At 47.6% G+C, this 24774-nt stretch overlaps 1 protein-coding gene and 1 pseudogene across 3 annotated transcripts in view; one reads left to right on the top strand and one right to left on the bottom strand.

Moving 5' to 3' along the window:
• The window catches only part of LOC111078897 (protein argonaute-3), a 150753-nt gene extending 144974 nt beyond the window's left edge, over positions 1-5779 (top strand). For all 3 annotated transcript variants that reach the window (XM_041596117.1, XM_041596116.1, XM_041596114.1), the window contains exon 8: positions 5332-5779. In XM_041596117.1, the coding sequence (XP_041452051.1) occupies positions 5332-5418 (87 nt within the window). In that variant the 3' untranslated portion in view covers positions 5419-5779. The remainder of the gene's footprint in view (positions 1-5331) is intronic.
• A 1623-nt stretch (positions 5780-7402) lies between these two features.
• Positions 7403-9372, bottom strand: LOC121405326 (annotated as a pseudogene).
• Positions 9373-24774: the final 15402 nt, after the last annotated feature.

Here is a 24774-nt window from a genome sequence, read left to right as displayed (position 1 = left end):
TTCCTATCAACTCGCCCTTTTTCATATTTCGCATTAGTTTCCATATTTACTTTGGCTTGAGCTCTTGCCTGCTTACAATCCACTTTAGCTTCATCATTTATAGGCAACAAGCCCATTGGCCTAGCCTCTCTTCCAATCAATAGTTCTAACGGGCTAAATTTCGTTACCCTATTTGTCGTACAATTCATGGCTAACTGAACTTCACATAGTGCATCCTGCCAGGAACGTTCACCTGTCTCTACAGCTGTCAACATACTTTTCATTGTGCTCATGACTCGTTCAACCTGGCCATTGGCCCTACTTGCACCTGTCCCTATCAAATGTAATTCTATCTTATGCATTGAACAGAACTCTCGAAATCGTCCACAAGCGAAACTTCTGCCTTGATCTGCAATGATACGATTAGGTACCCCAAAAAGCGATATGGTCGATTTCACAGCCTTAATACAGTTTTCTGCATCCAAATTCAAAGTATGATATAGGTGAACAAATTTAGTGAACGCATCAATTTGCACTATGACATATTCCTTGGTATCATTTTTACCACTCAGCTTTCCACTTATATCAATATGCACAGTATGCCACGGTATTTCGACTTTCGGAATTGGATGCAATTCCATTTGAATCTTTCCTGATGGAGGCTTTGACAGTTTGCATGTTATGCAGTTCTCTACGAATTTTCGTACATACTTGGACATGTGTTCAAACCAATACTGCTCATAAACCTTATCTAACGTTTTCTGCCACCCCAAATGCATTATCGCCTCATGCACATGATTAACCACTGACCACCTGAAGGCTCTCGGGATTACAGGTAGACACCGCGTTTTACTATTTCTCTGAATATTCCGATATAGAACTCCTGCTCTTAACTCATATGTTTTCGCCAAATTCTCCTGCGACTCCCCACTATTCAGCTGGGCTACGATTTCGCTTAAACACGAATCGCGCCGCTGCTCAGCTAGAAGCCAGTTGTCCGTCACCTCAGTCAGATCGATGCGGACTTCGGTTGCCCTAATTATGGTATCACGCTCAATGACAATCGGATTTCGAGATAAAAAGTCCACGTGCGCCATGCGACTTCCCTTGCGGTACTCTACAGTGAAATCAAACGACTGTAAATATGCCCACCAGCGGTGTACTCTAGGCATTAGTTCTACTTTAGTACGACTTGCTTTCAACGAATTACAATCCGTAAAGATCACAAACTTTCGACCGTGAAGGTAATGTCGGAAATGTTTTACAGCGTTGTACACTGCCAGGGTCTCTAGTTCGTATGAATGATACCTCGATTCTGGGGGCGATGTACACTGGCTATAGTATTCAACGACTCTACCCTTGCCGTCTATTTTGTGCATGAGTATGGCACCATAGCCATCTGCACTTGCATCCGTATGCAGCTCGATGGGATATTGGGGATCAAAGATAATCAAAACAGGATCATGAGTTAGTACTGAGATAATTTTCTGGCGTATCTCTTCATGCTCAACTTTCCAAACGAAACTATTAATTTTCAATTTTGAGAAATGAGCATTTTTTTATATTAAAGGAAAATCCTGCTTCCGATAAAGCCTTTAGCACTATTGCCAATCTGTCAAATGCTTCCTCTTTTCACCTCGCGACTATTACTACATCATCAATGTAAACAATTGCATAGGAGTACGCCAAGTCACCCAGTGCTCGCGCTATAGCTCGCTGAAAAATCGAAGAGGCATTTTATAGCCCAAATGGCATAGATAGAAACTCGTACTGGCCCTCGGGAGTTACAAAGGCGGTTCGCTCTATGGATCCTGCATCTATGGGAATCTGATAAAACCCACTGGGCATGTCTAAGCAAGAAAAGTATTTACCCCCACGCAATCTGTTAACTTGATCTGATATCAACGGCAAAGGGTATTTGTCAGCCACTGTATTTGAATTGAGCTCTCGATAACACTACTCGACAAAATCGAACTTTTTTTTTCCTCAAGGATCCAAACCGACTTTTTCTGATAGATATGGGGATTTAAAATTTTTTAAAGAATTATGGTTTTTTTTCTATGGCAGAACTTTTTTTTGAAGAATTTTTGAAAACTGGTATATTTTTTTTAAGCTTTTTTCAGAGGTAGCGCTTGTTTTTTTCACATAGCTCTAGTATCTTACGTCTGGTTGTAAAGAACTTTGATATTTTGAAAATATAATTAAAACAGCTAGAAGTGAAGCCCAAACACTTTGTGATTACAGCTTACCGTCTGGGAAATATAAGGCATTGAAATGCAAAAATGATGATTTTTGTGCGGTATTTTTTACGAAATTTTGACTTTAAAAACTCAGGAAAAGTCGAAAAAAAATTATATCTTGTGTTTTATATTTTTTTGTGTATAGGTGCATTAATTTGGCGTCGTTTAAGGTATCGCTCATGGAGAGACTTTGGAGCTAAAATTCGTTAACCAAACCTAAAAAATGAAAAAAATGAACAAAAAATACCCTTTCGATGGTTGCGAGCTCAACTGCCCTGCCCATTAATGCACCTATACACAAAAAAATATAAAACACATATAATTTTTTTTCGACTTTTCCTGAGTTTTTAAAGTCAAAATTTCGTAAAAAATCCGCACAAAAACACATTTTTGCATTTCAATGCCTTATATTTCCCAGACGGTAAGCTGTAATCACAAAGTGTTTGGGCTTCACTTCTAGCTGTTTTAATTATCTTTTCAAAATATCAAAGTTCTTTACAACCAGACGTAAGATACTAGGGCTATGTGAAAAAAACAAGCGCTACCTCTGAAAAAAGCTTAAAAAAAAAAACCAGTTTTCAAAAATTCTTCAAAAAAAAGTTCTGCCATAGAAAAAAAAAAAATATCAAACCATTTCTAAGCCCCAAATCTTTAAGAAAAAGTTCGTTTTGTTCCTTGAGGAAAAATCGTGTTGACTAGTGTAATCAACGCATAAGCGATCACTGCCATCTTTCTTCTTAATTAATAAAATTGGACTAGCGAATGGAGAATTACTTGGACGTATTACATTTGCCGCCAACATTTCCTTGATTTTATCTCTTACTAATTCTTTTTCATCTACACCAAGACGATATGGACGCCTCTGCACAGTCTTGTTGGCGTCTAATAAACGAACTTCTAATTCTCCAGTCGTGACACGTCTACTCGGCATTCCAACAATGAAATTTTCAGAATACAGATCAAAAATGTTCTTAAGTTTACACTTATCATTATCATTTAAATCAAAATTATCGTCAAATAGCTTATCGTAATTTGTAATGGTTTCATTGGAAATCGCATTAATCTGTTTAGTTTTAAAAATATTAAATTTATCAGCGTCCATCGTTATGCCGAAGCCAAGAGCTAATATTTCACGACCAATCATTATGTCATGTTTCAAATGCTCGTCCATAACTACATTAAACATAATTTCCAGATTAAATTGACAAATTTGTATAGTAGACAGTATTTGTAAATTGCATCGTACAACGTTTTCACCTATTCCTTTCAGAATGACTAAGTTATTAAATCTTTTTCCAGCTAACTTGTCTGCTAACTTTTCCTTGATCAGGGAGCACTCGGCACCCGAATCGAAAAAGAATGGAAAGGGCTCACCAAATTGATATAAGATTCCTTTGGGCTCCAACACTGCACAGACGTCCACTCGCTTCTCGTTCATGCTGCTATTCGATGCCGACGTACCCTTCGTGCATGCAGATGCAATGTGACCGACGCATTTAAAGCAAGTCACTCCAGTCCTGTCTCGTCCCGCCAATGGTTTTCCATACGATTGATTTGACTTTGATTGTTCGGCCTTCCTCTTACGGCATTCCAGCATTTTATGTCCGGGATTTCCACAGTAATGGCACTTCATTGGAGTGTGTGCCTTGAACCTCTTCTTATCAGGACCGATCGAATGGTCTGAAGCCGAATACTCGCTTCGCTTGCTGTATGCAAAGGCTTTCAACTGCTGCTGAAGTTCATTTCTATTCGTTATATTGGTGGTGAAAAGTAGACGTTGCAGTCTGGTGTCGATTTGCGACATGTGTGCCAACACGAAAGACACTGCTATTTCTTCCATGTCCATCGACTTCCATTTGGTCATTAATGACGTCACTAGCCGGCTACCGTATGCAGACAAGCACTCGCCTGTTTTCGGCCGTCCGTTGAGGATGTTCAATAAGACAGCGGCCGGTGTCTCAGCGTCATCGTAGCGGTGAACGAACAATTCTTTGAATTGTAGCCAGGTTATGCCAGCAAAGCTGATCTGAGCAAGCCATTGGGAAGCGCTCCCTTCTAATGCTCCGCTCAGTGACATAACCAGTGCGCTGCCCTCCAGAGGATGCTCCGTCAGGATCATATCAGCTGTTTTGACCCATGCGCTGGCATCAACTTCAGCCGCGTCTGGATTGAACATTGGCAGTCTCATTGTTTTTTCACTTGATGTAGTTGAAGCAGGCTTTTGCATTGTTTTTATAATTTCTATTACTCTTTGGTTTTGTGCTTCAAGTAAAGATCGCCATTCACTGTCACGTTTCTCCTGGGCCTGAGCCGATCCCACTTCTGATGTCGGGGGCAGGAAATCTGGGTGCTCTTCCTCCTGCATTGTAGCACTTGAGCGCAGTGAGTCGCGGCTATGTGTTCTCTCCTTCAATTCTGTGACCAAACTGAAAACTCCTCTTCTCGTTTTCTTCTTTTCGCTTACGCAATACATAACACCGTATTGCATCATCCAATTGCTCTCTTTAGCAATTCCCTTTTGATCCTCCTCTCTCTCAGAGGCATCGTACACACAACCGCGCCACACTTGGCTGAGACGACTCTCTCTCTCGTTCTCAAACCTCGCTCTCAGCAACAATGCGAATAGAAGGAACAACGGATTAATTACTGCGTAGTTTCTGTTCTCCTTTATTGACATAGTTTCTTAACTCTATACATTTCTGTTTACATTTTCATCAGTTTTCATACATCTTCATTATACATCTCCGACATACACAAGTAAAACGAATAAAAGCATTTAATAATAACCAAAACCAACAGAAAATATCGCGTCATCAATTCTCCCACCTTGCCCACTGCTCTTTCGGACATAGCTAGGCCAGCCCCGAACCTTTAGTTCCCATACATCTACAAATTTCTTGTAGAGGACCCTGGACAGGCTGATGTATATCCCAGCCTGAAATAGGTATCTTACATTATTATCCCTAATAATAACTCAGCCAACCAGATATTTAAACACGAATTTAAACATAAATTAAAATTAAATAATATAGTCACAATCTTTTAGCCACGGATGAAGCATTTCTTTCTAATTAATATATTGCTAATGTATTATTTTTTTTTTTTTTTGCAGTATGCTCATAAGTTGGCTTACCTAATTGGACAAAGTATTCAGCGGAATGTTGCAGATTCCTTGTCGGAGAAACTTTTTTACTTATAAACTGTAGAGAACATAAAAATATGATATGTATTATGTCATAGCCGGGATATGCCAACTAAGTTTAGATTTTGTACACAGCCGTAAAATCAACATGCTGTTTTTTTATAGGATCCTTAAAGTGCCTTAAAATTAAGGGAATCACGGGGGAGCAATTGCTGCTGCATAAGAACGAAATATTATTCAAATGGTTCGTGCAAGCCAGCAGGAATGTAATCATTGTGGGATTGGCTGCTCATACTGTGGCACTGGGGGGAGACGATGATAAGACAAAGTGCACCCAATGTTGGATAAATCCATACTTGCGAGAAATAAATGTTTTTTATCTGTATCTAAGTTAATAAACTTAATAAATAAATTATAAACTCCATATGCTTCGAATTTTTCCGGCCGCTTGCTATGGCCAGCCTGTTTTCCAGCGAAAGATATTTGCCTATTTTGCTCGTACCCAGCAATATATCCTCGGTTGGCTTTTTATACCCGTACTCAAAAAAGAGTTAAGGGGTATATTATATTTGTGGTAAAAGTGGATGTGTGTAACGAAGAGAAGGAAACGTTTACGACCCCATAAAGTATATATATTCTTGATCAGCATCAATAGCCGAGTCGATATAGCCATGTCTGTCTGACCGTCCGTCCGTCTTGTTTGACGCCTGGATCTCAGAGACTATAAGAGCTGGGCAACCAAATTTGCTGGGTGGGGAGGTCTCTTCGCCGGAGTCGTGTATCGCTAGTGTGCCAAGATAAAGACTGCGCAAGTCTATTAGGATGGGCTTGAAGCTTGGCCTGGTACTTTGCTTTCATTTTGGCAATTTCATCTTTAACTGATCCTACAATTAAGTCTTTATGGATATTTTCATTCCGTATGTACCATGGTGCCCCAGTGATAGTTCTTAGTATCTTCGATTGAGCTCTCTGGATTATTTCTAAATTACTAACGCAAGCATTTCCCCATAGCTCGGAGCCGTATGTCCAGATGGGTTTGAGAACTGCATTGTACAAAAGTACTTTGTACTCCAGTTTTAGTGGTGAACGGGTGTTTATTAGCCAATGTAGATTACTAGCTTTAAATTTAAGTAGATTTCTCTTCGCTTCGATGTGTTTACGCCAAGTAAGCCGTCTATCCAGATGAACACCAAGGTATGTTACTTCGGTGGTTTGTGGAATGTTGATATTGTTCAGACATAATGGAGGGAAATTTTGTCTGTTTAACATAAAGGTGACATGCTTGCACTTTTGCTCATTTGCATGTATCCGCCAGTCTGCTATCCATTTTTCTAAGGCCACGAGATGAGATGATAAGTGTTCCGTGGCCCTTCTTTGGCACTTGGAGCGACTTAATATGTTTGACAGCTGCATTTATTAACTTTACAAGATTGTAAAGTTGAACGAGCCTACCTCCAAGCAAATCTTAAACATGATTAACATATATAAAAACAAATAATAATAAATAATAATAATAAACCTACCCGGCCGGTAAAAAAAAAACCTAGCTTATTTTATTTTTGAGAGAGCGAAAAATGTATTGGAAAATTGGAAACAGATTAAACATTCCCAACATATCCATAAAAAAAACCGTATCCCTAAATATAGAGTGTATATAGTTTATTTTTCAAAATTTTGACTTTTAAAACTCAGGAAAAGTCGAAATATCCTGTGTCCTTATATTTTTTGTGTGTAGGTGCATAAGTTGGTGGTCGTTTAAAGGATTGCTCATTAAAATCTTTGGAGAAACGGCTCAGATGAAATTGGTTGGCCAACCCTCAAAAAATCACACTTTACCGTTTGGCACGTTGCTGGCCCACCAAGCAACGCTTGTTGTGATATTTAAAAATTTTACATGTAGCAAAATTGAAATATCAAGTAGGTTAGGTAAGGTTAGGTTGAGGCGGTTGTCGGGGTCGCCAGGAACCCGACACACTTGGGCCGGTTACGGCCCGTTGTGATGCCGCGTGGATCATGTCCTCTTCCCTTGTGAGAGACAATGTCAGAAGTTGTCCCATCCGGATGCCCTTATGAAGTTTGCGATCCTTCTTGGACTCATATTAGACATGTCCGATATGTCGTTCATGAAAGGCATTCCCAGGTATTGTAGCCTCCTTCTACTGAGAGCCGGACAGGAGCAGAATAGGTGTTTCACCGTTTCCTTCTCGTCCTCATCTCTACAGCTACGACAGAAGTCGTTGTAGGGGGCACCCATTCTGTTGGCATGGGTGCCTATTAGCCCATGTCCTGTGAGGGAGCGTATGAATGAGCTGCACCTTTTTCTACTGAGCTTGCAGAGCTCAGTGGTGCGCTTCTTTGTGATACTAGGACATGTTTGCCGAGCTATGCGACATTGCGGTACAGTTTGCCACCTATTGTCTGTTAGTAGCTTGAAGAGCTCTGATGTGCTTACAAGTGGCCATTGGCATACGAATGTCCTCCTTATCTTGGAGAAGGGGGATTGTAGTACCAGTTCTGGCCAGCTCATCTGCTATGCAGTTGCCTTCAATGTCCTGGTGGCCAGGGCTATTAGGCTTATAACAATCTGGTGAGCCATCTCGTGGAGAGATTTGCGACAGTTTGCCACGGTAGCCGAGCTCGATGTTATCGCATTTAGCGATTTGATCGGAGCTTGGCTGTCACTGTAGATTTTTAAATGAGTTGCCGTAGTGGAAATTTCACAAAGCCACCCCAAAGCTTCGTTGATCGCTATGACTTCGGCTTGGAAGACACTGCAGTGATCTGGAAGCCTGAAAGAGTGTCTTATGTTTAACTGTTCGGAGTAGATTCCCCCTCCGACCTTATTGTCCAGTTTTGAGCCATCTGTGAAGATTTGTATGGCTCCATCTGGGCCAGGTGGTCCCTTGAGCCAGTTGTCTCTGTGGGGGATAATTTTTTCAAAAGGAGTATCTATGTACTCCCTCGGAACACAGTAGTCCGTTTTGGTTGGGACGATCTCGTTTCCATTTAGGATAGATGCGTGACCAGTGTGCTGTGACACCCATTGGTCGGAGTCTCTCAGACGAATTGCTGCCATTTCTGCCTGCAAGGTCTACGCTCTGGAGGCATAGGATGGCATTTAGCGCATCATTTGGTGTGGTGCGTAGGGCTCCACTGATGCATAGGGCGGCAGTTCGTTGTACTTTGCCCAGTTGTTTAGTGATGGTCTTTTTTGATAGGGCAGGCCACCACACTGCGACTCCGTAGAGTAGTATTGGCCTAACTATGGCTAGGTATATACATTGGACTATGCTTGGGTTCATGCCCCATTTCAAGCCAATTGCCTTTTTGCAAGTGTAGAGGGCTATCGTGGCCTTCTTCACTCTGTCTTTGATATTCAGATTCCAACATAGCTTCTTGTCAATTACCAACCCTAAGTATCTGGCATTGTCGCTGAAGGAGAGCCGGCATCCGTTCAGTATTGGGGGGTTGGAGGAACTTTGTATTTGGTTGTGAACAGTAAAAGTTCCGTTTTCAAGGGATTAACTCCCATTCCTTGTGACTTTATCTATTCAGACAGTCGCGTGAGCTTTGCAGTCATTAGATCGCAAAGTGTTTGAGGGAATTTTCCCGAGAAGATGATGGCAACATCGTCCGCGTATGTCACCACTTTGCAGCACCCCCCTTCCAGGTCGCACAGAATCTTGTTGACTGCTATGTTCCATAGAAGGGGTGACAGGACACCACCTTGCTTCTGTTGACATACCTTGACTGAGTGGACGATCCCATTGATGAAGTCACCGTCCTGCATGTAAGCAATTGATCAATGAGCATCTCCATGTGACGATCCACCCCCAGGTCAGTCAGGGCCTCCGTGATGGCCTCTGGTATGACGTTGTTAAAAGCTCCCTCGATATCTAGGAAAGCTATTAAGGAGTATTCTTTGACGTGTAGGGATTTCTCTACCGTCGACATTACTTCATGGAGTGCCGTTTGCGTGGATTTTCCTTTTCGGTAGGCATGTTGTGCGCCTGACAGCCACTGAGGATTTATGGTTGTTCTCAGATGTAGCCCGACTAGTCTCTCAAAGGTTTTGAGAAGAAAGGACGATAGACTGATTGGTCTGAAGTCCTTTGGGGTTGAGTGTGAGGCTTTCCCAGCTTTGGGGATAAAGACTATTTTAGCCTTAAGCCAGGCGTGAGGAATTTTTCCCACTACCAGTATCTTCCTGAATATGCATTGCAACCAGTTAATGGCTGTGTCTCCGGCTTTTTGTAATTGAGCCGGAATGACCTGGTCGGGACCAGGTGATTTGAAGGAACTAAAGCTATTTATTGCCCAGCTGATGTTCCTTTTTGTGAGGGTGTGCGCCATCGATGTTGCCGGGCCATCAGTGGGGGGGTCTGCCGACTCGATGGTTGTGCACCCTGGAAAATGTGTATCGAGTAGAATATGTAGGGATTCCTCAGTAGAGTTAGTCCACGTACCATCCATTCTTTTGAGGTACCCCAACGAGGGGGTTGTTTTTGAGATGATCTTTCGGAGCCTTGTGGCTTCCGACGTCTCCTCAATGTCAGAGCAGAATTTTTGCCAAGAGGCTCTTTTTGCTCTCCTAGTTTCCCTCTTATATAGGGCTAGCTTGCTCTTGTAGTTTGCTCCTCCTCGTTGTGGCTTTTAGCTCTTTTGAAAAGAGTCCTGCAGCTTTTACGTAGGATATCTATTTGTTCTGACCACCAGGGCGGTTTCTTTTTCCCCGTAGGCTTTTTGCATGCTTCCATGAAATTGTCCACTAGACGATTAAGATCATCTTGACTGTCTAGGCATTTTGGTGCTAAGGGGGGAAAATGTTCCTCAATTTTTTAACTATATATATCCCAGTTGGTTTTCCTGGGGTTTATGTAGTCAGTGTGTTTAGGGTTTTCGAGAGATAGGACTGTCTCGATATACCTATGATCAGAGAAGGATTGGTCCTCTAGGACTTTAAACTCTTAATTATTTCTGACAGTTTGTCAGACACTAAAGTGAGGTCGACAACCTCCTGCCGGTTTTTTATAATGAAGGTGGGATCGCTCCCCCGATTACAAATAACCAGATTCGAGTTTAGGTTGTGTCCGAGCTCCCCCATTGGTTGTGGTGAGCGTTGGCGTCGCAGCCTATTATGAGGCCTGTATTCGACCTCTCGCTGTCGCTGGCTATCTTGCGAACGAGGTCACTTGGAGGATCGATTTCCTCGTGGGCCATGTAGGACGACACCAGTCTTAGGTGTGTCCCCTGTATCTCTAGGCTAGCCGCCGTGTTTTCGCCGTTTCTAAAATTGTGGAGCAGAAAGATATTTAGGTGTCTTTTTGCAAGTATGCAGGTACGAGTTTTACCTTCCGTTTGGGCTACGATAAGCTAGTAGTCCTTCGTCGCTAATCCAAGGTCGTCGCAAGGTCTGTGCCTCCTACCACCCAAGGCTCCTGGATTAGGACTACGTCGACTCCGCTTGATACCAAGCGGAGTATGAGAGCAGCAGATGCTGTTTTACAGTGGTAGACATTGATTTGCAGAAGTCTTAGATACATCGTTATGATCAATCTCTACCACTGTCGTGTCGGCGTCCGAATCGTCGGTGACATGCCTGTCCTCGCAACACATTGCCTCGAACTCCTTCATGAGAGTCGAGTCTGTGAGGTAGCCATCCTGTTCCGGCCTCAGCTCGTAATCGGGTGCTTCGATCTCCGAGGCCACCTCCTGCTCGACTGGCTTCTCGATAGGACGGGCTTCGGGCCTACCTTCCAGTCCTCGGTAGGAAGTTGTGGATTGCATCGTTGCAACATCTTGAGGATGCGTTTCGGCTCCTTTATTGAGGCGGGCACCCAAATTCTGGCCCTCGGTCTACTGGGCACTTCGCTCCAGTCTACCCCGACGAGCTTCGCCCCTGCGTAGATCTCTCCGACTTGCGCTACCGCTGCTTTGTACAGCTGTACTTCTTCGCAGGCTACGATCGTTGTGTTTCCCTGGAACCATCCCATGTCCTTACAGATTGGGGGTGGCCCAGGGTCCTCTCCAGCAGCTCGAAGCAGCGGTCGGCCAATTCCGCTTCCACCCACTTCCACTGGTTTCTTGGAATCCTTCCATCTGTACTGCCTCTATCTAGGACACCAATAAGTGTCCTTTTTTTGGCAATCTGTGCGAGGGATACATTTGCCAGGACCCTTGAGCGTTTCTCCGCAGGTCCTGGCGTCTGCTGGGAGCGTTGCCTTTTAGGCTGAGGAACCTCCCTTGGTGGCTTCATGCTGAAGCCGGGGAGCACCGTCGTGGCCCACTCCACCTTCTATAGACAGTCGGCCGACGGGCTGGTCTCCGTACTTGCATTCTGCCGACGGAGTATGTGACCTGCACTCCTCTTTTCGGCGTATGTATAAATTATGTAAATGTAGTGGATCCGACGCCGCAATCGTGGCTGGTGGTGGGTGACCTCCTTCACTGGTGGGAAGGGGCAGCTGTAGATTGATGGTTTTGCTCCTCTGTCGAGAGCAGTGCTGGACTGGCCGATTAACGACACTTTTACTTCTCGTGCGAAGTTCACAAAGTAAAATACAAAGGTTACGGATTTGACCGGAGTTAAGTTTATTAGGGGCCAAGTGCTCTCCTTAATACTCATACAAGAACTGAGACTTTATGCTAAAAACATAGCCGGCGAGCCGGCCGTTCATAATTCAAAAGTGCTGACCCAGCAACATGTGCTGATTAGGGCCGACCCACAATAGCGACATGTGCTGAATCAGCGTTCTGAGTGCAGCTTATCGTTAGGGTGGCTCATGACTTATTGTTACTTGTTAACTTATATTTGGCTTGGGCGCTGGTCGACTGCAAATCGTCTCCCTCCACTTTACCAGAAGGTCGGGCAGCCGCAGTATTGCTTAGCTGCCTCTCCAAGGTTTCCGTTTTGGGTTTTAAAGTGCCGCCCATCCCGGATTCGGGATGGGACCCCACCGAGTTCGTACCGGTACCTTCCACCGAGCAGGATTTACCTGCGATTGAGCGGGTTAGGACAGGCCTTTGGACCACTGCCTTCCCCTGCTTGGGATTGCTCCCTGTTGACATTTGGGGAGTGCCAATCTCAGCTGTTTTTTTTAGTGTTTTTGTTGTTTTTTGATATTTTTTGTTGCTTGTTATTCATATTTCTTTCCCACGAGATTCAGAGAAGGGGAGCGGTCAGCCCGGGCAGAGATCCACGTTGCCAGGTAAGACATCATTAGAACAGGGGGCTGCTAAGTCCCTGAGCTCTCCGTTCGCGACTGGGCTAGTTTTTATACCGGGCCCCCAGCTAGGCTGGATCTTGGCACGGGTCGGTGTGAGGTGAATACTAAGTAAACAAACATTGCTTTGTGATATATAGGTTAAGTTATGTTAAGGCGGTAGTTGTAGAGAGAAAACTCCCCATCCCAACTCACTTGGTCCTGCTACAGGACCGTTGTGATGCCGCATGGGCGTGTACCATTTCTCCCCTACACCGTGGTGAGAAATCTGATTGGGGAGTTAAGGGCAGTCCCATCCGGTGGCTTGGATGTATTTGGACAATATCCCTGGTCTGATTTCGGACAGGTCTAAAATGTCGGTGAGGAAAGGAGCCCCAAGAAGCCGTAGCCTACGGTTTCCCAGGGCCGGATAGTGACAGAAGATGTGGTGGACCGACTCCTCCTCGTCCCTGCAGCTTCTACAGAAATCGTTATGAGTGGTTGACAGTCTGGCAGCGTGTGTGCCGATCTGCCAGTGTCCCGTGATGGCTAGGATGATGGTAGAGCACTGTACTCTGCTGAGTTTGTAGAGCTTTTCCGAGCGTTTCTTCGATCGACTTGGCCTGATCGACCTCGAAGTTTTACAGGTGATGATATGCTGCCATCGTCTGTCGGCAATTAGCTCGAACGCTTCGTGCGTTAGTAGCCTACACGTAGACAAAGGCATCGCTACTGGCTTCTTCTCCGGTAGGAGAGGTGTGGTAGTACCTTGCCTGGCTAGTTCGTCGGCAGCATCATTCCCGTGGATATACCAGTGTCCGGGGACCCATATTAGGGAGAGATCTAAATGCTCTGCGATCTCATTAAGAAACCTGCGGTATATGTTAACAGTCGTTGAGTTCGACGATATTGAGCGAAGTGCTCTAAGAGCTGCTTGGCTGTCTGAGAAGACGCACACTGAGTGTCTGTCTAAAGAAATTTTGGAAACGATGGATATAGCCTCGTTTATTGCTTCAACCTCCGCTTGGAACACACTACGGTGATCTGTGAATCTGAAACAATGACTAATGTTGAGCTCGTTACAGTATACGCTTGCACCCACACGGCCGTCTACCTTTGAGCCATCAGCGTATATGTGGATCGCATTTGCGGGTCCAGTTTCGCCCCTCTCCCAGTCCTTCCAGTCCAATCGAGCTTCCTAGTGAGGATCAGACCAAGATATTTGTCATTATTGCTAAAAAAAATTGGAGGAGTCAGTGTCGGAATCTTGTACTTCCTGGTGAAGAGTCCTAGTTCCATTTTAGACGGATTAAAACCTAGCCCGCATTTGTCTGCCCACTGGGACAGTTTCATGAGAGTGCTTGTCATGCACTCGCATAGCGTCTGTGGAAATTTCTCAGAGAATGCTATGGCAACATCATCAGCGGTGGCCACCACGTGACAACCACCCCCCTCTATCTCCCACAGCAATTCAATTACTGCTACGCTCCATAGGAGTGGCGAGAAGACTCCGCCCTGCGGCGTACCTCTGCTGACAAACCTGGTGGAAGTTGACGTCCTCAGTGAGACCTCAACGGTCCTGCATTGAAGCATCTGATCGATGAGACTCACCGTCCGGGAATCATGGCGGTAGGAATGATGTTGTTAAAAGCGCCTTTTACGTCAAGGAAGGCCACCAATGTGTATTCCTTACAGTTAACGGACGTTTCGATGATCGATGTGATCGCGTGTAGGGCCGTCTCGGTGGATCGTCCCTTCCGATAGGCGTGCTGAGAATCAGAGATTAGATTGGGCGGAATACTTGCCCTGAGATGCAGCTCTAAAAGCCATCGTCTTTAAAAGAAAGGACGAAAGACTTATTGGGGTCTCAGGGTCTCGTCGGCGTTCTAATCTGGAGCTGAGGCGTCAGGACCACCTAGCCTGACATCGCTCTTCACCTTCGACTGGATGAAGGTGGTGCAAGCACCTTCCGCACCAACGCGAGTGACGGAAAGCCCGAAGGCCGTTCCCAAGGACGCGTTGATGCGCGTTGACCGGACTGCACGTATCAATTAGGGCGCCCACCTCGAACGTCTTGAGGTCCGTGTCGATCACGACCACGGCGGTTGGGAGGACGCTAGTGCCCCTGGACTGAAGGAGCGATCTCAGCGTCGTTGGAGGAGCAGAGGATCTGGAGCGCGATCTCGCTTAGGGCGAGCTTGCCTTCGGCCAGTCGAGCAGTCCTTGAAACGTGGAGTCCGCTGTGATCCTCCCAGGTGGAGGAGAGTGTGGTGGTTCTACCCGCAAACCCGGCACGTGTCGCCACTTCGGCATGAGCTCCCGGAGTGTTGGTGGGCCAGGCAATTGTGGCAGTACTTGCACTGCCCGTAGACGCTTTTCGGCACTCAGCGTGAGGAACCGCTGGCATTTGCGCAGAGCGTGGACTCCACGGCAGACCCGACAGCGGAAACTGTCCGATCCTCTGGACTGGTTGATCGTTACTGGACGACGACGAGGAGCCATGCTTGGAAAGAAAAGACGTGGAAGATTAGTGGTTGGATCTTATGCACCGAACAACATACAACACATTAGCTAATTGGATACTTGGACGTGGACATTGCTCTCTATAGGAAGAAGGATGAGCTTTGCTACTGGCCGCTTAATGGTCCCACGGACAGTTAAAACATCGACCACGCGGACCATGCCATTGACCCCAGAATAGGTTCGCTCAATTCTTTCCAGGCGCCATTCACTTAGCTGCAGGTTATCTTCCTTTACGACAACCATATCGCCTGCTTTGATGTTTCGACTTGGAAATTGCCACTTATTCCGATTGTGCAACTCTTTCAGATATTCTTCCTTCCAACGGTAACAGAACTGTGGATTACGGGCCTTAAGACGTTGCCATCGGTTTAGGATGGACTCTGCGTTCTTTTTTGATTTCTGTCTCCGCCATTGACATTAAAAAAGTGGCCTGGACTTAGGGCTGGAAGGTCACTTGGATCATCTGACATATGGGAAATGAGCCGCGAATTCAAGGATGCTTCGATTTTGGAAAGGAGGGTCGACAGTTCTTCGAAAGTATACTTCCACGTTGAGGTAGACTTGTAGAAAAGCGTCTTGAAACTCTTCACCCCCGCTACCCACAAGCCGCCCATGTAAGGTGCGCTTGGAGGGTTAAAACGCCACGTGAGGGGCTGCTGCGGATATGCTGCAAGAACACTTGCTCTGGTGGCCGCCAGGAAATCGTGAGATAGGGCTTTTTCAGCTCCGACAAACGTCTTCCCATTATCCGAACACATCTGCTGCCTTGCTACCTTGCTACGAACCGATTAAAAGCTGCGAAAAACTTTTCGGTTGTGAGATCAGAGGTTGCTTCCAAAAGGATCACCTTCATGCTGAAGCACACGAAGACACACACATATCCTTTGGTGTAGTAGTGAGTGTCAAATAGTGCGGACGCGTTTCTTCCTGGTGCTCCCGAACGGACGGCAAATTTGCCGAGTTCCCTGCAGGAAAAGAGCGCAGATTGTAAAAAGTACAACACGTGAGATCGGTACATACCGAGGAAGCCTCCAAAACATGGACAACGCAGCCTGCAACCCCAAGACGGAGAAAAAGATGAAACACAGGACGTAGATCAGGGGGGATGGGTGAGACTATCCTCCTTTTCTTTGCTCTCTCTCTGTCCTGTATCTTTTGTTGCACTCGTGATTTGCTGTTTAATTGTCATCTTTGTATTTGACTGTGCCGTCTCGTCCCGTTCCGATAATCACTTGTCATGCCAGCTGGTCGAGCCGTCAGCTGTTGACTAGTGCACGGAAGCGGATCAACAAAAAAAAATCTACCGTCAAGCTCCGGCAGAGGGCGCAACCTGTGACATCTACATACGTAGATCATGAGACCTAAATGGCGCCAGCATACTACGGCGGCCATGACGACACTGGATACACTACATATACATGTATGCACACGGAGGTTAGGTGCCCCCACCAACAGATGGCGCCAGATGCAACGGCGGCAGCCACCGCCCTGCAGGAAAACTGAAGTCTGTGAACCTTGCCTCAGCAAGGCTCATTGGGACCCCAGCCCAGAAAGGTCCCAATTATGGTATACTGGAAGCCCCGTTATTGAACAGTCGACAACAGGCTGACGGATTGCAGTATTCTGGCACCTGAGTAAGCTGAGTGATATCGTGCCGAAACGGCTGCTGGGCCAATGCTGCAGCTGCCCCCGTCCCGCTAAAACCTTGGCAGGCCTTAGGAAACGCTTGCTCCCATCGCCACCCACCTGGCCGTGCAGGCTCAGTTGAAAATGTCCTGGCTAAAACTGATCTGGCTCTGAACCCCAGACCCCATGAAGGCTGGAGTCAACCCTTGCGTGGACCTCACTCTAAAGATAGGCACACACGAGATCTTTTAAGGTAACTGCATGCATGGAGAGCAAAAAATTTTGCACAAAAATGAACACACCAACCACAAACAAAACCGGAAGCAAAGAGGAAGACCAGGAAAAGGCATTTACCAAGTTGCGGAAAATGACGCGAACACCGCCGACGGGATCTGAGCCCCCCGCAATACTGGAGAACAAGGGCGTCGTCAAGCCCGGAATCCCCACCTAGGAGGACACCATCAAAAAAGGCTAAGGGCAATGCACCTTCTTGCAGGACGCAGCTCAACAAGTTGATAAGCATCCTAGACGAACTCATTTACTTGGTAAATGAAAAGAGGCCCATCGTGAGGACGATCAACCGAGGAATGAAGGACTCATTGGCCCAAATAAAGCATATACAGGTCGCAGTCAGCGAGAAACTGCACGAAGAAGAACAGGCAGGCGCCAGCTGCACGAAGTGCCTGGAAAGGAATCGCGTGGAATGGAAGGAAATTGACGCCACCGACCTACGGAAAGAGGAGCAGCCGAAGCCCGACAATCGCCCCGAGCGTTGCACCGCAGGAAAACGCATGGCGAAAACCAGACCAAGGCTGGCCGAAGAGGCTATGCCCCAGCAGAGAACACGGAAGAAAAGAAGCGCAAAGAGCCCAGAGCGGAAGCGGCTGGTGAATAAGCCTAGGAAAGCACAGAGGCCAGATGCACTGGTCGTTAAGTGCAAAGACTAGGAGTCATATGCCGAGGTACTCAGGGCAGTGAAGTCCGATAAAGCGATCTTCGAGTTCAGAGACTCGGTATCCGCAATTCGACGGACCGCGGCAGGGGAGCTCCTCCTGCAGATGGGGAAGCACGGGGACGGTGCCACTGCAAAACTCCTCAAGGCTGTCCAGACGAAGGTGGGAACTATTGCTGAGGTCAAGGCGATCTGCGAAAAGGTGCTGATTGAGGTCAGGGACATATCGGAGTGGACAACGCCGGAAGAAGTGCTCGAAGCCATCTTCGCCAGGTCGACGGAGACTTGCCGACCGAGTCAGTTCCAAAGCTCAGGAAAGCATACCGCGGAACGCTGACGGCGAGCATCCTCCTACCCAGAGAAACTGCTGCTGCTGCATGAGGGCAAAGTTCGCATTGGATGGTCGATATGCCGAATCCGGCAGAAGAACGAACCCAGGAGATGCTTCAAGTGCCTAGCATTTGGCCATATCTCGGCAAGATGCAGGAGTAGCCACGACGAAACGAGCAAATGTTTCAACTGCGGAGTTACGCAGCACAGCTCGAGGGACTGTAAGTAGATGCCCGCCTGCATCTTATGCACAAGAGCAGAACTAGAAGGCAAGGCACATGGCACCCTAAGGGCATGCCCTATATATGTCAAGACAGCAAACACATACAATAATGGGCAAAATTAAGTTCCTGCAGCTTAATTTGAATTACTGCAGAGCGGCACAGAACCTGCTCATGCAGACAGTGAGAGAAGAGGACGTCGACGTCGCCATCTTGAGCGAGCCACACGTAGCGATGCAACCATACGAATGGATGCAAAATGCAAATGCAAATGCAATTTACGGAGCAGCGATCTGGAGCTGTGGAACTCCGCCACAAGGCCCGTCATACGTCAGTTGGGTATGTCAGAGCAAAGATTGCGGGCATCCACACATACAGCTGCTACATTGCCCCAAGCATACAACTGGAACAGTTCGCCATCATACTCGAAGACCTAGCAGAAGACTTCAACGACTTCAACGCATGGGCTACCGAGTGGGGAAGCACGAGGACGAACGCACGCGGAAGCGTCCCACTTGACGTGTTCGCGACCCTGAGCGTGGTGCTCCTGAACAACGGAAGTACCCAAACGTACACCAAGGGTGACCGTTGATCGGTAATTGACGTCACATTTTCCAGCCTTCAACTAGCACCGTGTGCCACCTGGAAAGTCGCAAGTGTATATACGCATAGCGAAACCCGGGCCATAACGTTGACGACGGACCCACCAGACGGACCGCAACCATAAGGCGCACAGCTTGGAAAACGGAGGACATGGACACCCAGTGCCTGCTCCTCATGTTCCGGCAAAGCAGCGAAATCATCCACGGAAATGCAGAACAGCGGGAAAATTTGCTGGGGACAGCAATGGAAATTGCCTGCGACGCCGCCATGTTAAAAAAACAAATGGGAGGAAGGAAGCGAAAGCCAGTGCACTGGTGGTCGCAGGAAATAGCGGATCTGCGGAGAGGGAGCCACGCAGCAAGACGCTGCTACCAGAGGACCATGAATAGGGCAAGGCGGAGACCACAAGACCCTCAAGCAGCCCAGGAAGCGGCAGAAGCACACGCCATCTACCACCAACAACGGTCGCATCTCACCAAGGAGATCAAACGCAGGAAAGCGAACTGCTGGAAGGACCTCTGCAAGGACGCAGACCTGCAGCCTTTTGGCCTAGCCTACAAAATGGTTATGGGCAATCTGGCGCGCAAAGTAATGTCCACCTGTCCGGAATTATTGTCAAAAATCGTAGACTCACTGTTCCCCACACAACAGGAACTAACCTACGTGCCCAGACATCGGGAGATCCCCACACCTCCACAGATCGGTGCGGAAGATCTCTTAAATGCGGCTAAGAGCATTAAGACCGGCAAAGCGCCAAGGCCCGACGGTATACCCGCCATAGTAGTCCGGACGATAGCCACAACATACCCAGCAGCGATAGCGAAGATTTTTGACAAATGCCTGCAGGAACAAGTTTTCCCTACGGGCTGGAAGTTCCAGAGGCTCGTGCTCCTACCAAAGACTGGGAAGGACCCCGAAGATCCGGCTGGACACAGGCCTCTGTGCATGATCAGCGTAACGGGGAAGCTGTTTGAGCGAATCATCGCAAACCGGATAGATGCGGAAATCGACAGCCTGCAGGGACTATCTGAGCTTCAATTCGGCTTTAGGAAGAGGAGAAGCACCACCGACGCGATCAGAGTAGTGGGTAAAGCCCGCGAAGCCATAGCTGGAAAGAGATGGCACGGTGGCACCAAGAAGTACTGCCTGGTAACTAGACTAGATATAAAAAATGCCTTCAACTCTGCAGGTGGCCAAGCATCATCGCCGCCCTCTCCAGACTTGGTGTATCTGAGTGCCTGGTGAGCCTAGTAGTTAGCTATTTTAAAAACCGAGTGCTGCTGTTCGACACCTCGACGGGACAAAAACGACGGCAAATTACAGGAGGCGTTCCACAGGGCTCTGTTTTCGGCCTGCTTCTGTGGAACGTCATGTACGATGACATCCTGCGACTGGACACACCAGCCGGCTGCAGCATCGTTGGCTTCGCAGACGACATTGCGGTGGTAGCGGTACAAAAAACCATGGCAGAAGTAGAGGAAAATACAAACGAGACAGTCAGACGATTCATGTGCTGGCTCCAGGAAAACGGCCTCAGCCTGGCAGCGCACAAAACCGAATCGGTCCTGATTAGCACCAGGAAAAAGGTAGAAACAGCCAGAGTGGTTGTTGGAGCGTGTAACAAACCGTGGTGTTTTGGAGTGGGTTGGCTTCCTGATTGTAGCTTGGTGTTCCTCAAAAACACCAGTCGTAGGGGTCGAATAAAAAAAGCTTGGGGGCGTCTTCTTTTCTTCACTTATATTTTTTAACTGGTCTCATGTTCCTTACAACTATTACGAATGAGCCTTAACTACGATGTTGCCAAGGAGTGGTGAATTTGCGCTCCTTGTTCGCTGCCTACTTTTAGGCCTAAACATTCCGCCCCCCTTGCAGTATCCTGCAAACAAGGATAACAAAAAAAAACGGAAATTTGCCACGGAACCAATTATTATTGGTGGGCGCATAAGCCGGACACCATCCAGCCGAAAACGGTGTTTTGCACCAACGGTCCGCCTTGACTTGGAATCAGTCCCGGCAGCATAATCTCTGAGTACAGATCAGCCCCCAACACTAAGTTGGTTGTGCTCGGCCGGAACCAGCGATCGTCCGCTAGGGTGATGTTGGCCGTGTTAGCCAGACGCTGGTTCACTACGGGCTTGATGGGGGTGCGCAAACTGGTCGGCATCACCTTCAAAATTACTTCCTTCAGGAAGTCGGAGATTTGATTTGATTACGGCCGTGCATGCCCTCTCCGTGCCGACACGGGTGACGGAGAGCCCGAAGGCCGTTGCCAGGGATGTGTCGATACGGCTGAGAGGGCAGCACGGGTCGACCACTGCGCGTAGGTCGAATGTCTTGGACCCCGTGTCAAAAAGCACACTCCCAGTGGGCAACACTGTTGTCCGTTGGCGCTCCAGGATGGAGGAGAGCGAGATGGTGCGAATCGGCCTAGCGGGAGGTTGAGGGGAGTCCTGACGTGTGAGCGATGTCGCTCGCGTGTGTGCTGGCGAAGTTTGCTGCTCCTCGGCAATGTGCAGCAAAGTGTGGTGGTCCCCCTGGCATACATGACACCGATCCTTCCGTCGGCACGTTGCTCCTGAATGCTGGTGCGCGAGGCACTTCGGGCAATACTTGTTTATGAGTACGGCCCGTAGTCGCTTCACCGCAGCCAAACGCATGAAGCGCTGGCACTTCCGCAAAGCGTGAACACCGCGGCATACGCGGCATCGGAATGATGCCGTTCCTTTTGGGCCTCTCTGCTCTTGGGATGTACGGGGTGCCATACTGCTGCGTAAGAAAAACAAGGGGAACGAGATGGAGATTAGAGAACAAGCATTGGTTTTAGACCGGCTGCCAGTCTCGATAGGAAGCAGTATCAGCTTCGCGATTGGACGTTTGATGACGCCTCGGGCAGTCAAGACGTCGACTACTCGGACTTTGAGATCGGCGCCTGGATATGTGTTCTGGATTCGCCCGAGGCGCCATTCGCTAGCTGGAAGATTATCTTCTTTGATGATCACCAGGTCGTTTAGTTGGAGGTCTCGCGATGGCAGCTGCCATTTGTTCCTTTTGTGGAGTTCCTTGAGGTATTCCTCTTTCCACCGGAGACAGAAATGTTGATGGAGGGACTTAAGTCGCTGCCAGCGATTTAAAATAGATGCTGCGTCGGCGCCAATTTCTGGCTCAGTGTTGGATAGGAGTGGGCCCCCGACAAGGAAGTGACCCGGGCTCAACGCCAGCAGGTCGGTCGGGTCTTCGGACATTGGCGAAATCGGACGTGAATTCAAGCATGCCTCTACCTTGGACAGTAGAATTGACAGCTCCTCAAAGGTATGCTTGAACGTGGCCGTGGATTTATAAAAGAGAGTTTTAAAACTCTTCACCCCCGCTTCCCATAAGCCACCCATGTGTGGGGCACTAGGAGGGTTGAACTGCCAGGATAGCTGTTGATGGCTGTATTTAGAAAGGACAAGATTTCTTGTTGCCTCCAAGAACTCACGCGACAGGACCTTGGCAGCTCCGACAAAGGTTTTCCCATTATCGGAGTGCATTGTCGCTGGACACCCACGCCGTGCTATAAATCGCGAAAATGCCGCTAAGAATTTTTCGGTCGTGAGGTCTGAGGTCGCTTCCAAATGGACCGCTTTGGTGCTAAAACACACAAAGACGCACACGTACCCCTTGGTTATCAAACAGGCTCTGCCTGTGTAATTCTTAATATCAAAGGGGCCGGCAAAGTCGACACCGGTGTGTGTGAAAGGGCGCGAAAAGGAAGTACGATGAGCAGGTAGCTCTCCCATTAGTTGGGTCTGAAGCCTTTTGCGATGGACTACGCAAACCTTGCAGGAATTAATCGTGGATTTGACCAACACCTTGAGTTTAGGGATCCAGTGCTTTGCTCGGATGAGGCGCATCATCAGCTGGATGCCCCCATGTAGCGAGATTTGATGCGTGAAGCTTACAAGCAAGCTAGAATATAAACACGTGTAGGGCAGTATAATTGGATGCCGCTCATCATAATTGAGAGTCTCGCTGGATCGGATGCGACCACAGGCCCGGATAACTCCGTGTTTGTTCAAGAACGGGTTAAAGTTAAGGAGATTGCGTGTGCGCGGGACGGATCGGAAAATCGTTCCAGAAAGCTATATGCAAAGCTGGCGGTTGCCACATTGACCTTGATAGGACGTTCTCCAGTTCCGTTTCAAGATGAAGTTCAGTGGAAGCTGGCCAATGATGCTGTGCAGCCTGCAACCATTCTGGTCCGTGCCACCACAGCGAACTGCCAAGTAGTTCAACTGCTGACACTCCTCTGCTCGCAAGGTCGGCTGGATTGGACTCGGATCGTACGTGGCGCCACTGTTTGGCGTCTGTCGTCTGGGTAATTCTGGTTACCCTGTTCGCCACAAACGTTGACCACGCACATGGAGGCTTATTCAGCCATGCTAAAACTATTGTCGAGTCAGTCCAGTAGTAACACTCACACTCTTTTAGGGGTAGCTGTGGAATTACTGCTGCTGACAATTCGGCTAGCAACACGGCTCGGCACAATTCTAACAGTGGGATGGACACCGTTTTCGTGGGAGCGACTCTAGTTTTTGCGGTAAGGAGGTGGACAGAGATTCTGTCGAGAGTTTCCGTGCGGATATAAAGCGCGGCGCCGTATGCGCGCTGAGACGGATCACAGAACCCATGGATTTGCAGTCGCAGCTTTGGCCGGGTTTCCACCCATCGTGGAATGCGCACCTCCCCGAGGCTTGCAAAGTGGTCGAGGAACTCTTGCCACTTTGAAGTGAGGTCATCGGGTAGCGGATCATCCCACCCTAGTTCTCTGAGCCATGTTTCCTGCATGAAAATCTTTGCGCGGACTATGACTGGCGCTAACCACAACCAAAAGTTTCGCAATCTGCGAGAGAACTTCTCGTTTGGACACCAGTGATTTGGTCGGAAACTGGGAAGGTGTAAAGAAGAACTCATCGGAGTCCGCTTTCCATCGGATTCCGAGCGTCTTTGCACCACTGGCTTCCTCTATCTCGAGGAAGTGGGATCTTAGTCGGTGCTGTTCTGGGATCACCTTGATCACCTTAATGGAAACCCTGCGGATTCAAGTGCATTACGGAGCTCAGATATACATTGTACTGCACAACTCTCAGTGTGAGCTCCTGCTAACACATCGTCAACATACATGTAGTTGGATATAATGTCACTAGCTAGGGGGTAGCGACACTGCACATCTTTAGCTAATTGCTGCAGTACTCTGATCGCTAGGAATGGGGCACAGTTTACTCCAAAGGTGACTGTGTTCAGTTCGAAATCTCGGAGTTCATTGTCCTTTGTTCGAAAAAGGATTCTTTGGTATGGAGTGTGTTTTGGATCCACCAGGATTTGCCTATACATTTTGGTAATGTCTGCGTTAAACACATACTCAAAGAACCGCCATTTTAGGATCTGCATCGTCAGATCCGATTGGAGAACGGGTCCTGGATGTAGGACGTCGTTGAGGCTTTTGCCGTTTGAAGACGGACTGGAGGCGTTAAACACAACGCGAAGCTTTGTGGTGGTGCTATCTGGCTTATAGACAGCATGATGCGGGAGATAAAAATTGTCTGGGCCGTTTGTAGGGGGGACTGGTCTTATATGACCAAGGTCCGAATACTCCTGAAGGACCTTATCGTACTGCTCTTTAAGGGATGAGTTCTTATTTAACCGATTCTCATTACGAAGGAGCTGAGCCAGTGCGATAGATCTTGAATGACCCAAGTTAATGGATTCAGGATTCTTAAAAGGGTGGGACATATCTACCATCTTCGCTCCTGGTGGTTGTCTGCTGAAACAACTTCTCACAAGCTGCGTCGGATTCTTTTACCAGTGTAACTGGGATATCCTCCACCTCCCAAAATTTTGTGAGAAGTTTCTCCAACCTTACGTCTTGACTCAGTGAAATTCGAGTGGAGAAAGATGAGATGACTTTGGTGCCAGT

This window comes from Drosophila obscura, unplaced genomic scaffold, assembly GCF_018151105.1.
Source record: "Drosophila obscura isolate BZ-5 IFL unplaced genomic scaffold, ASM1815110v1 contig_139, whole genome shotgun sequence".
Lineage (NCBI taxonomy): Eukaryota > Metazoa > Arthropoda > Insecta > Diptera > Drosophilidae > Drosophila > Drosophila obscura.
The sequence above is the reverse complement of the archived record's forward strand: the minus strand, read 5'-3'. Positions and strand labels throughout refer to the sequence as shown.